The 15,263-nt window shown below is 44.7% G+C and overlaps 1 protein-coding gene and 2 pseudogenes across 3 annotated transcripts; 2 read left to right on the top strand and 1 right to left on the bottom strand.

The window, feature by feature from the left end:
• The first annotated feature begins 72 nt into the window (after nt 1-72).
• On the top strand, nt 73-11,238 carry LOC119742990 (F-box only protein 48-like). 3 transcript variants are annotated; one of them, XM_038219285.1, is made up of 3 exons: nt 73-388; nt 9,462-9,853; nt 10,948-11,238. In XM_038219285.1, the coding sequence occupies exons 2-3, from the start codon at nt 9,515-9,517 to the stop codon at nt 11,107-11,109; spliced, it is 501 nt and encodes a 166-aa protein (XP_038075213.1). In that variant the 5' UTR covers nt 73-388; nt 9,462-9,514; the 3' UTR covers nt 11,110-11,238. The 3 variants fall into 3 exon arrangements, with proteins under 3 accessions (XP_038075213.1, XP_038075214.1, XP_038075212.1); XM_038219286.1 differs by having other exon boundaries at nt 73-292; nt 10,948-11,140; XM_038219284.1 differs by lacking the exon at nt 73-388 and adding an exon at nt 404-515 and having other exon boundaries at nt 10,948-11,140.
• LOC119742989 lies at nt 2,475-3,834 on the bottom strand (annotated as a pseudogene).
• LOC119742988 lies at nt 5,418-7,693 on the top strand (annotated as a pseudogene).
• Nucleotides 11,239-15,263: the final 4,025 nt, after the last annotated feature.

Here is a 15,263-nt window from a genome sequence, read left to right as displayed (position 1 = left end):
CTTGTACATTTAAGGGAACATGAAATACTCGTTGATTCATAAATCAGGGAGGCATTTAAATAATAGCCAAGCGTCATTTAAATCGCCGTGTGTAGGCGTGGTATGTGGGACCCGGCTGTTGTTTACAAACTTTGCGGTTGGTAAGCGGATACTGTTATATGCACAAAAGCCGTGGTGTTCAGTGCTCAAAAGGTGGCGTTTAAGAACAACAAATCTACAAACTCTCGGAACGATTCCTTCTGGTGTTGCTCTATGGTTGTGAATGACAATTCTCTTTACGCAAACTGACACAGTGAGTGTGGATCTGGATCGTTACAGTGCGAGCAATTTAAAACGGCTACCCGCATAACATTGACAAAGGGGATTCCCGTACCCGCATCAGATCACAGTGAGTGACAAAGACAACATCGGTTGTGACTCATTGTTCATGTTGTACAGGATGTGCATGCTTTGTCATTGATTCGTGGTTCATTTTATCATATTTCATTACACTGTGCAGATTGTGGTAGGAGGAGGTAAGACTTAAACAACTTTACCATGTGGTTTCAAGTTTTTCTATTTAATTTGTTGTTGTTTTACAGTGCGTTTATCTTCAACCATATGAAGGCAGCACTTAGAAGGAAGAAGAAGTGTTTGTCTTTAATGAGACTAAGGAAATGTTGCAGAACTTTTTGCCTATAGGCCTCCTACCAAATTGTATTTGTATTTTTTGCTCAATACATAAGTAAAATAGTAAAATTAAATCCAAGCAACAAAAGGTTGGCCTACGTTGTAGATCCAGTATGGGGTGCTAGAAGTAGACCTCTTTTTTTTTTATTTTGACTTTCGTTGTCGGTCAACATGTTAATTGAGTGACAACTGAAATAAATCCAGATTGTTTTAACTTTGTGGGAATTTTGTTTTCATTAAAAGGCACAGTAGATTATGATCGATGATTTTTTGTTCGCTCGGCAAAGATAGTCGAAATTTTTCGGTCTGGGAACCAGAATACCGCATAGGCTACAATGCGCACACTTATACGCATGCACATACTATCATTTCGCTTGTACCGTACCCCCCTCGGCGCCGAGCGAACCGAAAATTATCGATCGATCATTTCTGCGTGCACGTTTCAAGTGTCAGGTTGGCTCAGTGTGGAAAGGGCACATTTTGGCCTAAATACAGACAGAATCCACCAATGTGTCTTGGGTGCAATTTACGTGAGTATGTCAAGGGGTATAGTATGGAAGTTTAGGGGCAAACTGTGCAGCGGTTCTGTGGAAATTGGCTGTGTTTTGATGGACGTTTTTGTACTTAGTTGGTGTTTTGTAGAAGCAAACAATTTTGCGGGGTAAGCTGCCTATGGGGCTCTGCTCCGCGGAGTAGCCATAGTACTAGGTGTTTTCGAGGTCCACATCCAGGAGTCTGATTCCTTTTCTGGCCACTCTTCTGGCACCACTCACAGCACCATTGCAACATCACCTGCAACACATCTATTGTTATACATCTCATCTCTTGCAGGGTTTGTGGAGTACAGTATGTTGGGGAGAATAAGAACACGCTTAGAAAGCGTTTCTAATCATCGATCAACTGTCAACACAAAGAGACTGGACACCCCTGTTGGCTACCTCTTCAACCTCCCTAACCATTCAATTTCCGATATGACTTTACAGGGGATGGAGTCACTTGGCCGTCGCAAGGACTCAGTTCGTCTATAAAGCAGGGAGAAAGTGTGGATGAAGCGTCTTCGGACTGTTGAACCACATGGTCTCAACATCCACCAAGGCAATGATTAATGTTTCTATCTCTCCAAGTGTAATTTGTTTCAGATCCATCTTACCCTCTGTGGTTTTCACTCATCCTTTGTTCCACCCATCCCTTCCTCTTTACACTGACAACACTGTGCTTAAATAATGAAAGGTTTGCGGAAACACCATGTGCGAATAATTTCTCAACTAAGAGAATGGTTCTGAAAAGAACCAGAGGTATAAACTCGACGTTCCGGTCAGTATGCTCTGACCGTCTTCAGGAGAGTGCCTAAACTCTAAGAAAGTGAATACTTAAGTAGCAAGAGGTGAAATCAATGGAGTGTGAAGTTGCATCCTGTGAGGATGCCAAGTAGACAGGATCCCTGAGCAAGCTTGGTGCCCACTGAAGTGGAACAGTAGGGTATAGGAGACCCATCAGTCTAAGGTAGTAGCTGAGGACCTAGGGTATAGGAGACCCATCAGTCTGGAGAAGTGGGAGCCAGATGTCGTTGAGATGAAACCCGATGTCTTGCGGAACTGTGTTGTGCTTGCGGATCTCGATGGCTTCCCGTATGCGTCTTGGATGCCAGAACTGGATCGGTGCGATGAGTTCGGCCGCATCCCAATCAACTTTGTGGTCGTTGATGTGGGAATGTTTGACAATGGCCGATTTGTCAAAATCCCCTCGCCGTCCATGTGCTCTGTGTTCCTTGAGCCTAGTGGGAAGGTTCCGACCGGTTTCGCCGATGTAGACTTTGCCGCATTCGCATGGAATGCGGTAGACTCCCGGCTTGGAAGAGGAGTCCTGCTTGTCCTTGTGAGTATGGAGGCTGCCTTGGAGCTTGTTGCCAGATGAGTGGTACACCTTGACGCCGGCTTGTCGGAGGATGCGTTGCAGATGATGAGAAGCTGGACCTAAGTAAGGAAGGGTGACTGAGGGAGATACAGTGGGAGGACCTTGGGTATAGGGGACCCGTTGGTCAGGTTTGCTGATCTTGATGCGGTTGGGTTTGTAGCCGTTCCATTGTAGTGACGTCTGGATGTGCTGGAGTTCACGCTTGAGGTTGCCTTGGTCGCAGACCTCGAAGGCTCTCTGTACTAGGGTGCGGTTGACCGATGACTTGATGCTGGGGTGATGGAACGACCGCTGGTGGAGATAGCGGTCGGTGTGGGTGGGTTTCCTGTAGACGCTGTGTCCCAGGGTGCCATCCGGATTCCTGGAGATCTTGACGTCCAGGAAAGGAATGGTGCCATGCTGTTCTTGTTCCATGGTGAAGCTGATGCTGGTGTGTTGCTTGTTGAGGTACTGGAGGAAGTCTTGGAGTGTGTCCGGGCCATGGGGCCACACTACGAAGGTGTCATCAACGTAGCGTAGCCACAGGCTCGGCCGAAGATCCGCTGTGAGTAGGGAGGAAGACTCGAACTCCTCCATGAAGATGTCGGCTAGGACCGGGGATAAAGGAGATCCCATGGAGGTCCCAGCCGTTTGCTCGTAGAACTTGCCTTGCCACTGAAAACAACTGGAAGAAATACATGTTAGTAACAGATCATGAATTTGGTCGGGGGACAGGTCTGTGCGTTCAGCGAGAGTGGTATCATGTTCAAGTCTTTCCTTAGCTAGTTTGCAGGCCTCGCCTGTGGGAACATTGGTGAAGAGTGAGACGACGTCAAAACTGACAAGCAAGTCAGTGGGTTGGACAGTGAGGTTTCTGGTGATGCTGACAAACTGGGAAGAGTTGGACACATGGTGTGGTGTCTGACCCACCAAGGGTCTGAGGATTTTGGCTAAGTGTTGGGCTGTGTGGTAAGTGGGGGAACCTCGAGAGGCAACTATGGGGCGCAGAGGGATCTCAGGTTTGTGAATCTTTGGTTGACCAAAGAACCTGGGACAGATCGAACTGGAGGGTCTGAGTCGTCTGTAGAGGGGGGTGGATAATGCATCTGCTCGATGCAAGAGGAGAAGTTGGCTGGCAACTCGCTTCTCGATGGCGGGGATGGGGTTCTTGGGGAGTGGGCGGTATGAACCAGAAGAAAGTATGTCTTTTACCTTGTTGCTGTAGTCCTCCCTGTCCATGACGACGGTGGCGTTGCCCTTGTCCGCTGTGAGGATGTGTTGGTTTGGTCAGATTAGGTTTAGCTGGGCGAGCCTTGCGGAGGACTTCATTCATCTTGATGCGGACGTCGTTGGCTGCTGTCTTGGTGAGGTGTCTGAGGGCTGGCTCCGTCGACTGGATGATGCTCTCGATGGGTACGGACTTTGGAGGAACAGCAAAGTTCATGCCAAGGGACAGAACTTTCGTTTCGGTACTGTTCAGCTGTCGGCTGCTGAGGTTGACTACCGTATGCTTGGTGAAGGTGTCTTGACTACGGAGATGAGGTGGATGGCGCCAGGATATAGGGGATCCAGATGGCAGGTTACGCGGGCGAGAAGACTGACGCCAGGATATAGGAGATCCAGTTGGCGGGCTATGTAGGCGAGATGGATGACGCCAGGATATAGGAGATCCAGTTGGCGGGCTACGGTTACGGTGGAAAGGAGTCGGAGTATTCCGTTCCTTGCGTTCCAGGCGGTAGAATTTCCTAAGTTGTTTCTGACGAGTGGTGGAGAACACAAACTGGCTGGAAGAAGTAGTGAGAGAACAAATCCTGTCGAAGTGGACTGGTTCCAAGGTGGAGCGGAGATCCTCTTCCGTGTCGGTGATCTGCTGGTCGAGGATGGCGAGTTGTAGTCTGGTGAAGGAGATGCGTTCTCTTCGAGGTCTGCGACCAAGGCAACCTCAAGCGTGAACTCCAGCACATCCAGACGTCACTACAATGGAACGGCTACAAACCCAACCGCATCAAGATCAGCAAACCTGACCAACGGGTCCCCTATACCCAAGGTCCTCCCACTGTATCTCCCTCAGTCACCCTTCCTTACTTAGGTCCAGCTTCTCATCATCTGCAACGCATCCTCCGACAAGCCGGCGTCAAGGTGTACCACTCATCTGGCAACAAGCTCCAAGGCAGCCTCCATACTCACAAGGACAAGCAGGACTCCTCTTCCAAGCCGGGAGTCTACCGCATTCCATGCGAATGCGGCAAAGTCTACATCGGCGAAACCGGTCGGAACCTTCCCACTAGGCTCAAGGAACACAGAGCACATGGACGGCGAGGGGATTTTGACAAATCGGCCATTGTCAAACATTCCCACATCAACGACCACAAAGTTGATTGGGATGCGGCCGAACTCATCGCACCGATCCAGTTCTGGCATCCAAGACGCATACGGGAAGCCATCGAGATCCGCAAGCACAACACAGTTCCGCAAGACATCGGGTTTCATCTCAACGACATCTGGCTCCCACTTCTCCAGACTGATGGGTCTCCTATACCCTAGGTCCTCAGCTACTACCTTAGACTGATGGGTCTCCTATACCCTACTGTTCCACTTCAGTGGGCACCAAGCTTGCTCAGGGATCCTGTCTACTTGGCATCCTCACAGGATGCAACTTCACACTCCATTGATTTCACCTCTTGCTACTTAAGTATTCACTTTCTTAGAGTTTAGGCACTCTCCTGAAGACGGTCAGAGCATACTGACCGGAACGTCGAGTTTATACCTCTGGTTCTTTTCAGAACCATTCTCTTAGTTGAGAAATTATTCGCACATGGTGTTTCCGCAAACCTTTCATTATTTAGTATCTTCACCATGCAAAGCCTCAAATCTTACTTATCTTCGCTCTACGGGGAGCTGGTAACCAACCAGGTTAGGTTGTATGAACGGACGTCAATTCGGCGTTCTAAACTCATCAACAACTTAACCTTCCTCAAGCGATGCCGCGACTCTAAGATAACTCCTGCCGGTCTGCGTATCCGCGATCCCATACGCAATAACCGATCGGATGACATCCTCCGGAGAGCCAGCTCCGCACTCATCCGAGAACGCATCTCCTTCACCAGACTACAACTCGCCATCCTCGACCAGCAGATCACCGACACGGAAGAGGATCTCCGCTCCACCTTGGAACCAGTCCACTTCGACAGGATTTGTTCTCTCACTACTTCTTCCAGCCAGTTTGTGTTCTCCACCACTCGTCAGAAACAACTTAGGAAATTCTACCGCCTGGAACGCAAGGAACGGAATACTCCGACTCCTTTCCACCGTAACCGTAGCCCGCCAACTGGATCTCCTATATCCTGGCGTCATCCATCTCGCCTACATAGCCCGCCAACTGGATCTCCTATATCCTGGCGTCAGTCTTCTCGCCCGCGTAACCTGCCATCTGGATCCCCTATATCCTGGCGCCATCCACCTCATCTCCGTAGTCAAGACACCTTCACCAAGCATACGGTAGTCAACCTCAGCAGCCGACAGCTGAACAGTACCGAAACGAAAGTTCTGTCCCTTGGCATGAACTTTGCTGTTCCTCCAAAGTCCGTACCCATCGAGAGCATCATCCAGTCGACGGAGCCAGCCCTCAGACACCTCACCAAGACAGCAGCCAACGACGTCCGCATCAAGATGAATGAAGTCCTCCGCAAGGCTCGCCCAGCTAAACCTAATCTGACCAAACCAGAGCGGTTCGCTGTCAGTGACCTTCGCCGAGACAACTCCATCCACATCCTCACAGCGGACAAGGGCAACGCCACCGTCGTCATGGACAGGGAGGACTACAGCAACAAGGTAAAAGACATACTTTCTTCTGGTTCATACCGCCCACTCCCCAAGAACCCCATCCCCGCCATCGAGAAGCGAGTTGCCAGCCAACTTCTCCTCTTGCATCGAGCAGATGCATTATCCACCCCCCTCTACAGACGACTCAGACCCTCCAGTTCGATCTGTCCCAGGTTCTTTGGTCAACCAAAGATTCACAAACCTGAGATCCCTCTGCGCCCCATAGTTGCCTCTCGAGGTTCCCCCACTTACCACACAGCCCAACACTTAGCCAAAATCCTCAGACCCTTGGTGGGTCAGACACCACACCATGTGTCCAACTCTTCCCAGTTTGTCAGCATCACCAGAAACCTCACTGTCCAACCCACTGACTTGCTTGTCAGTTTTGACGTCGTCTCACTCTTCACCAATGTTCCCACAGGCGAGGCCTGCAAACTAGCTAAGGAAAGACTTGAACATGATACCACTCTCGCTGAACGCACAGACCTGTCCCCCGACCAAATTCATGATCTGTTACTAACATGTATTTCTTCCAGTTGTTTTCAGTGGCAAGGCAAGTTCTACGAGCAAACGGCTGGGACCTCCATGGGATCTCCTTTATCCCCGGTCCTAGCCGACATCTTCATGGAGGAGTTCGAGTCTTCCTCCCTACTCACAGCGGATCTTCGGCCGAGCCTGTGGCTACGCTACGTTGATGACACCTTCGTAGTGTGGCCCCATGGCCCGGACACACTCCAAGACTTCCTCCAGTACCTCAACAAGCAACACACCAGCATCAGCTTCACCATGGAACAAGAACAGCATGGCACCATTCCTTTCCTGGACGTCAAGATCTCCAGGAATCCGGATGGCACCCTGGGACACAGCGTCTACAGGAAACCCACCCACACCGACCGCTATCTCCACCAGCGGTCGTTCCATCACCCCAGCATCAAGTCATCGGTCAACCGCACCCTAGTACAGAGAGCCTTCGAGGTCTGCGACCAAGGCAACCTCAAGCGTGAACTCCAGCACATCCAGACGTCACTACAATGGAACGGCTACAAACCCAACCGCATCAAGATCAGCAAACCTGACCAACGGGTCCCCTATACCCAAGGTCCTCCCACTGTATCTCCCTCAGTCACCCTTCCTTACTTAGGTCCAGCTTCTCATCATCTGCAACGCATCCTCCGACAAGCCGGCGTCAAGGTGTACCACTCATCTGGCAACAAGCTCCAAGGCAGCCTCCATACTCACAAGGACAAGCAGGACTCCTCTTCCAAGCCGGGAGTCTACCGCATTCCATGCGAATGCGGCAAAGTCTACATCGGCGAAACCGGTCGGAACCTTCCCACTAGGCTCAAGGAACACAGAGCACATGGACGGCGAGGGGATTTTGACAAATCGGCCATTGTCAAACATTCCCACATCAACGACCACAAAGTTGATTGGGATGCGGCCGAACTCATCGCACCGATCCAGTTCTGGCATCCAAGACGCATACGGGAAGCCATCGAGATCCGCAAGCACAACACAGTTCCGCAAGACATCGGGTTTCATCTCAACGACATCTGGCTCCCACTTCTCCAGACTGATGGGTCTCCTATACCCTAGGTCCTCAGCTACTACCTTAGACTGATGGGTCTCCTATACCCTACTGTTCCACTTCAGTGGGCACCAAGCTTGCTCAGGGATCCTGTCTACTTGGCATCCTCACAGGATGCAACTTCACACTCCATTGATTTCACCTCTTGCTACTTAAGTATTCACTTTCTTAGAGTTTAGGCACTCTCCTGAAGACGGTCAGAGCATACTGACCGGAACGTCGAGTTTATACCTCTGGTTCTTTTCAGAACCATTCTCTTAGTTGAGAAATTATTCGCACATGGTGTTTCCGCAAACCTTTCATTATTTAGTATCTTCACCATGCAAAGCCTCAAATCTTACTTAACACTGTGCTTGCCTTCCCTTTCTTCCTCTTTAGGCTGTCACATTCAACACCACTCTCCTTTGTTTCCCCTGCATCTTGCCCTCCCTCCCCCTCCCCTTTTGCTCCCCACTCCCACCACACTCCTTTGTTCCCTAATCTCCTTTCATCCACTGTACACCTCCCCCATCCCTCCTTTGTGTTTCTCATTCCAACCCTGCCTGTGTGCATGTCCCCTGCATGTGTCATTTGTCCATGTGTCATTTGACTCTGAAGAAGTCTTTGCAAAAGATGAAATATATCAGGCCTCTATCTCTAACTTTTTTATTTGTATATTTCACGTCAATCCAGTCAGTGAGCAATTTGTAACAGCTTAATTATTTTTCATGTGGCCAAATTATTTTGAAAATGTTGACTTGGTTTAAAGATAGTAATGGCACTAAACTCCCTATGAAATTATTCTTTCTGGCGTGCTGTCATTTTGAAGAAAACTAAGAGGGTCATTTCCAAAGATGAGTCAAGTGACGCATTTTTGGAATGTTTTTTGAAAGTTGGTTTGTAATTGGGCGAATCCAATAATGGGTGCGCGCAAGCATTGACACGTAGCACTCGCGTGCGGTTGCTATTTTTCCTTGGTTCGGTGCATGACATCGGATAGCAACAATCAGCTGAATGAGAACGCGTACCGAATGCTGATTTTGAGCGCAATTCAAAATATGAATCGGCAACTTTTGAATCGAAATTGAGATCCTAGAACACAGTTTTCTCGGAATATACAGCATTCACAGCGCTATTAGACTTCATCAGTTAAGTTGTGAAGCGCCCGTCTTTAGATTTTGAGCACTTTTGTTTTTTAAAACGGAACAAATGACAAATGATCTGCTGTATCCGGGCATTTTTCATATTGGCTTATCTAGCTCCCAGAGCTATGTTCTTGAAACTCAATGGTTCTTGAGTCTGGAGTTCTGAATGGTAACAAATAGCATCCAATGAAAACTGCTGGAGTTCTGTATGGTAACACGCAGCAACCATTGAAAACTGACGTCACTCCGCCCCAATCTATATTCTAACAAGTGAAGTATACTAAATGAGACAAAATGAATATTTGTCTATAAATGAGACGTATAAGTTTATTTGTTTCATCTATTTCCCCATAAATTGCATACAGGTTTCTACTTTGCGGGCAACCTCATAGTTGGTGAAACTTTAATTTGGAAGTTTATGGAACTGCGCAATACAGACCAAAACAGAAAAGTCATGAGTACCATGCTTCATTCTGAAGGACCAGTCTCACCATGCCATTACCACTGCATGCAAGGGAGTCCAAAACCGTCCAATCGGCCTCTCGACTTGATGCAGAACTTACCGCCTGAACTATATCTGAGCATTCTGCTGAGGCTGGACGCAAGGAGCTTACAGAATGCATCGCAGACATGCAAACTGTGGAATTCAACAATCGAGGACACGGACTGGCTGTGGAGAAAGTTTTGCCATTTGAAGTGTGACGATTGGGCCATGAAGGAGATTCAGAGGGATAGAGGATTGGGATATTCTTGGAAGGTGAGTCAAAGGTTAAGATTATGACTTGGTAAGTTTGAAGATACACCATGTGGAATAAGTGACTTTTTGAAATAAGAGAAACGATTTTGAAAAAAAAAACCAGAGTTATTTTTACATTTGGACTTGCGCTGCACCATCATATTTTAACCAGCCAGCCAACTCTGGTAAGCTCGGTGGTTGGGTGGTAAGACGTCTGCTCTAGTAAGCAGGAGGTCGTGGGTTTAAGTCCCACCAGAGTATAAGCTTTCAAATTTTTTCAACACTGAGTATACAGTGTTTATAAAACTACGCAGGTGAAGTGCAAAACCCAATATACAGTCTACATCTCCCCAACACAAAGTCCATCTTGTAAAACAGAGTTACATATTTTGCTTTCTGGAAATGTGTGTTGTGGAGATATAAATGTTTGAGATTGGGTTTTTGCCGTCACTGACTCCTCTGAGTTGGTTTGGGTGCCAAAGAGTAAAAAAAAGAGATCCCATAATGACAAGAGTCCTTGTAAGTTTTGACCAAGCATTGTTCCCAGTTTGGGTTTGTTTAAAAAACCAGAGTTATTTTTACATTTGGACTTGCGCTGCACCATCATATTTTAACCAGCCAGCCAACTCTGGTAAGCTCGGTGGTTGGGTGGTAAGACGTCTGCTCTAGTAAGCAGGAGGTCGTGGGTTTAAGTCCCACCAGAGTATAAGCTTTCAAATTTTTTCAACACTGAGTATACAGTGTTTATAAAACTACGCAGGTGAAGTGCAAAACCCAATATACAGTCTACATCTCCCCAACACAAAGTCCATCTTGTAAAACAGAGTTACATATTTTGCTTTCTGGAAATGTGTGTTGTGGAGATATAAATGTTTGAGATTGGGTTTTTGCCGTCACTGACTCCTCTGAGTTGGTTTGGGTGCCAAAGAGTAAAAAAAAGAGATCCCATAATGACAAGAGTCCTTGTAAGTTTTGACCAAGCATTGTTCCCAGTTTGGGTTTGTTTAAATAATCAGCATTAATGTGCTATCCACCAAGCCCCCCCCCTGCCAAAAAAGAGATGCTCTCTATGTAGTTTTGGCTTCCTAATTCCAACTTTTGTTTACCGTTTTTAGGAGTCATTTATACGGACCTGTGGACCTCACTCCATCAAGCGCAAATGGTTCAAGGGTGCTTTCAGTAACCTCAACATGTACGATAAAAACTTGCCTCCTTTCATGTGCTGCATGGACGTCGAGACGTGGGGACAGATCCTTGAACTGGAGCTGAGCCGATAATGATGCAGTGGGATCAGAGAGTAGAGGGCGCTGTTCAGTTTGTTCACAAGAGCCAAGTGAGGACAAATCCTGGCCAAGTTCGGGCAAGGACCATTAGTCGACTAGTGGTTGATTTGTGACGTACCTTGCGCACTGATAGCAACGTGCGAACGTTTCTAGTCAAACGCTGGTCAAAATGTCATCGCAAAACTTCTGGATCCTGGCTCTCCGCTAGTGTTATGAATGCGCGCGGCTATTGGTTACCAGCGAAGCAACCAACCCCAGTAGGCTGGTTCCAAATAGTCGACTAGCGTAGTCAACCACCGTCGACTAGACAGAGTTCGGGCAAACGTTAGTTAACCATTGGTCAACTGTAGTCCTTGCGCGAACTTGGCCCCTGTGTATCTCAGTAAATAGAATGAATGGCACAGGTCTGGTAACAAGTACATTTACAAGTCATTTCAATAGTCTGGTGACAGTTCATTTGAATAGCTTGGGACTGGATGACTTGTGATTGACTCGACTACAATTTCCAAAATTGTGCAAAAACTGGTGCCGTGTTCAGCATGCAGTGTTAGGAATGCATCCTGTAATGCATGGTCAATGCCAACAAAAGAGTTCCTAAGAAATCTGTGTCTATTTTGCAATCCTGCAGCTAACAGGTGTAATTGTGCACACTGCAGATACACGAATCAATGTAAAATGTGTATTGCTTGACAGATAAGAAATCACAAATTTTATCATACACTCCTTCGTAGGTTTTGTGGCGATGTCATATAAACTTGTAATCAAACTTTTTTAATTTTTATTTTTAACATCTCATAGGGACAAGAAACTGTTCAAGTGTTAATTTTCTGCAAATCTTTCATTTTTTTAATGAATGTGTTATTATATGTACTGATTTCATTTTATTCGCATTTTTTTTTTACTGTTTTTAATTCAGGTTACGTATTTAAAATATGTACATTGTGTAATTTATTTTTAAAAATAATTAAAGTTATGGAGAGCATTTTGTCCAAAATATTCAGTGTAATATAAATGCTTTTTTGAAGTATTTTATGAATGTTCTTTAACATTGCAACTTGTTCCTTTCTTGTCAAGGAAGTACGTAACTTGAAGATTTTTTTTTTTAAGTCATTAAAAAAAACAAAAACAAACAAACAAACAAACAAATATAAATGAGATTGTTTTGGGGGTTTTCTCTTTTGAAATTGCATCATACAAAATTAGAAAATGACTATTTTTTCAAATTTTCTCCGACATTCCAGTTGTTATAGTGCTATTCTAAAGTCGTCTTGGATTTTTTTGTGTTTTAAGATTTTAAATTTCAGACTATTCAGTTAATACATCTGGGAATAAATAAAGGGAACCGCCACATTTCAACACCAACAGATATAATTGAAGAGTAACTTTAGTTGTACCATGTAATTGATCTCTTAGTTTGCGAGTGTGCGAGGTTCTGACAAAAAGGGGAGACTCAGTGTTTCAGATTTAAGCATTCTAAAGAAAAATTAATATAAAGATATTAGTCCTAAAGTAAAATATTTGCCTAAAAAAATAGTAAATTATTTAACATTAAAAATTATATGGAGACTGTTTTGATGCCAGAATACATATGTACATGTTTAACCTTTTTTTTTTCTTTTTTTTAAAGTTATCTCCCCCAAGTTGGTTTTCTGAATACTCGTTTTTGTATATTAAGTGACATTTTAAAAATCCCTGTACTCTTGTCAGTTATCTACAAATGAGACGGACAACAGTTGTTTTCTGATAATCTTCAAGAAAGGCTTTTATTCTCTGTTCTTATTTCTTGCAAAATAAATGTACAAAAATATTCTTGAAAGTATTTAATGGAAAGGTAGCAAACCAACCAATGTTGTTCAGAACATTTAAAAATATATTATGCCTGTAAGATAAGTATATTAAATGCAAGCAATGTTATGTATATTACCAGTGGTGTGTGTTTCATTGGAATGTGATCGTGAAATAGAGACAGACAGGTGCCAGTACCAGTCTTTTTGTGCAACAATTCACTGTGGCCAAGATTTGGCCAAAATTACAAAATCAGTACACTGTCACTATGGGCGCTTTCCTATTAGAGAGAGTTGGGAACGAGAGCCACCAATCTCATGTGCGTGTAAGCAAGAGTGATGTCATGATTCAGGTCTATTTGTATGGGAATACATAAAATGGATGAATACACAAAATGGATGATGGCAAGTCCTGGCAGTAATTTGAAAGACTATTGATACATTTGGGGTTCTGTTTTCATGTGGATGGGAATGAACACCACCTGACCTTTAACACAGTATATTTTGCCTAAATAACTCTCTGATTTGTCTGGCAAGAAGAACAATTTTGCTTAAAAATTTGAAACAACGTAGGTAAGGACAGGAGTGGGATGGGAGTCGTATGGGGTGGGGTATGGGAGGGAGTGGGGTGGGGTATGGGTGGGAGTGGGGGTGGGTGTGGGTGGGGGTATGGGTGTGGGTGGGGTGGGGTATGGGTGGGAGTGGGGTGGGGGTAGGGTGGGGTTGCCAAATCCCAACTGCCTACTCTGTGTTCTCTAATATTGTACAAATGGTGCTAATCATTGTGGGAGTGGGGTGGGGTATGGGTGGGGGTAGGGTGGGGTTGCCAAATCCCAACTGCCTACTCTAGTGATGTACATGATTGTCGCACGCTACACAAAAAAAAAAAAAAATGAGCGCCATAGAGGACCATCTTCAAGTCCAGTTAAAGTCCAGAGAAGCAGACACTATTGGTTTTTTTTACAGTAAGTTCTGAAGTACTGTGTGGCATAACAACCATCTTAAATAATGGAAAACACAGAGTGACATTTGGACTGTTCCGCATTCGTTTGTACAATATTTGAGAACACAGCACATACAGTGAAATATGGTGGCAGCCCTGGTCATACAATATCCAACTGCTATGTGCTGTACGCTATCTTCACTTTGAGCAAAGTTTTTCCTCACTGTGTCAGTAGGCCCATTTCTGGGTAACTTCCAATGTTTCTACCTTCCTTTAAATGCAGCCATGAATTGCATCTCAAATACCTAAAATCGCTGTTGGAGCGAAACGTCTGGAATGTTGACATTATTAGCAATTCTACACACCAATGTGTGAATGCTACAAACCACTGTGTGAACAATATTTTGTTCCGAACGGGGAAATTTCAGACAAATTTGAGTTGATTGTGTACACTCGTTTGGAAGGCACTCGTCCCATAAGAAAGCAACAAAGGTATTCCTGAACCCTTACCATTACCGTGTAGTATTCTTGCTTGTATATCATGAGTGATATCATGATATATAGAAGCCATTTGTATCCTAATTTTAAATCTTTGTTGTGGAATTGGTTTGGCACAACATTTTAATTAGGGAAAATCAGGTCTCCAAATGGATGGTGGGCTTGTTTAAAATATAGCACATTTGTTGAATTCGCACACCATGGAAATATCAATGCCTTACAAATAACCATCACAATTTCTACAAATCTAAACACAAAACTCCATGCAAGATACTTTTTTACTGTACATATAGTACAGATTCAAAATTAGAAGCACTGATTTTCAAAAAACAAAAAAACAAAACTCACAGGTAAACAGAAAAGGCAAAGTGAATACAAAAACAGCAAAATTAACAACGGCATCAATTAGTACACATTTATCATCAATGATAATTGAAAACAAACTTTGTGCAGGTGTTCGTCTGATAATATAAAGTACTTTTTTCGGCAGAAAATGCATGGCAATATATGGAAAATAATGGCAATACGTGTTTGTGCAAATAACGGCAACAGATATAATAAATAGCAAATAGCAATAATATTTAGATTAATACCAATCAGTCACACTGAGTAAAACCATTGATCTAAGTCCTACAAAAAAGGAAAGACAAAATGAACATTTCGTCAGCAAAACAAAACTTGAAATAAATGTAATCAGATTACTGAAGCTTAGCAGTTATATATTCATGCAATAAAGTGGCAAAATTGATATCATTACTGAAAATGAATATCTCTAGACTAAGAAAGCACCATCATGAAATTATTAAACACTAAAAGTGTAATTCATTTCTTTTTTCAAACAAATTTCCATCTCTCTGTGAAAGACTTCGCCAAAATTTAAGCTAGCACATGCAGAATATCCAAACCTTCAATACACTTACTTT

This window comes from Patiria miniata, unplaced genomic scaffold (assembly GCF_015706575.1).
Source record: "Patiria miniata isolate m_02_andy unplaced genomic scaffold, ASM1570657v1 HiC_scaffold_6, whole genome shotgun sequence".
Classification (NCBI taxonomy): Eukaryota; Metazoa; Echinodermata; class Asteroidea; order Valvatida; family Asterinidae; genus Patiria; species Patiria miniata.
Note: the sequence above shows the minus strand (reverse complement) of the source record. Positions and strands in the feature narration are given on the sequence as shown.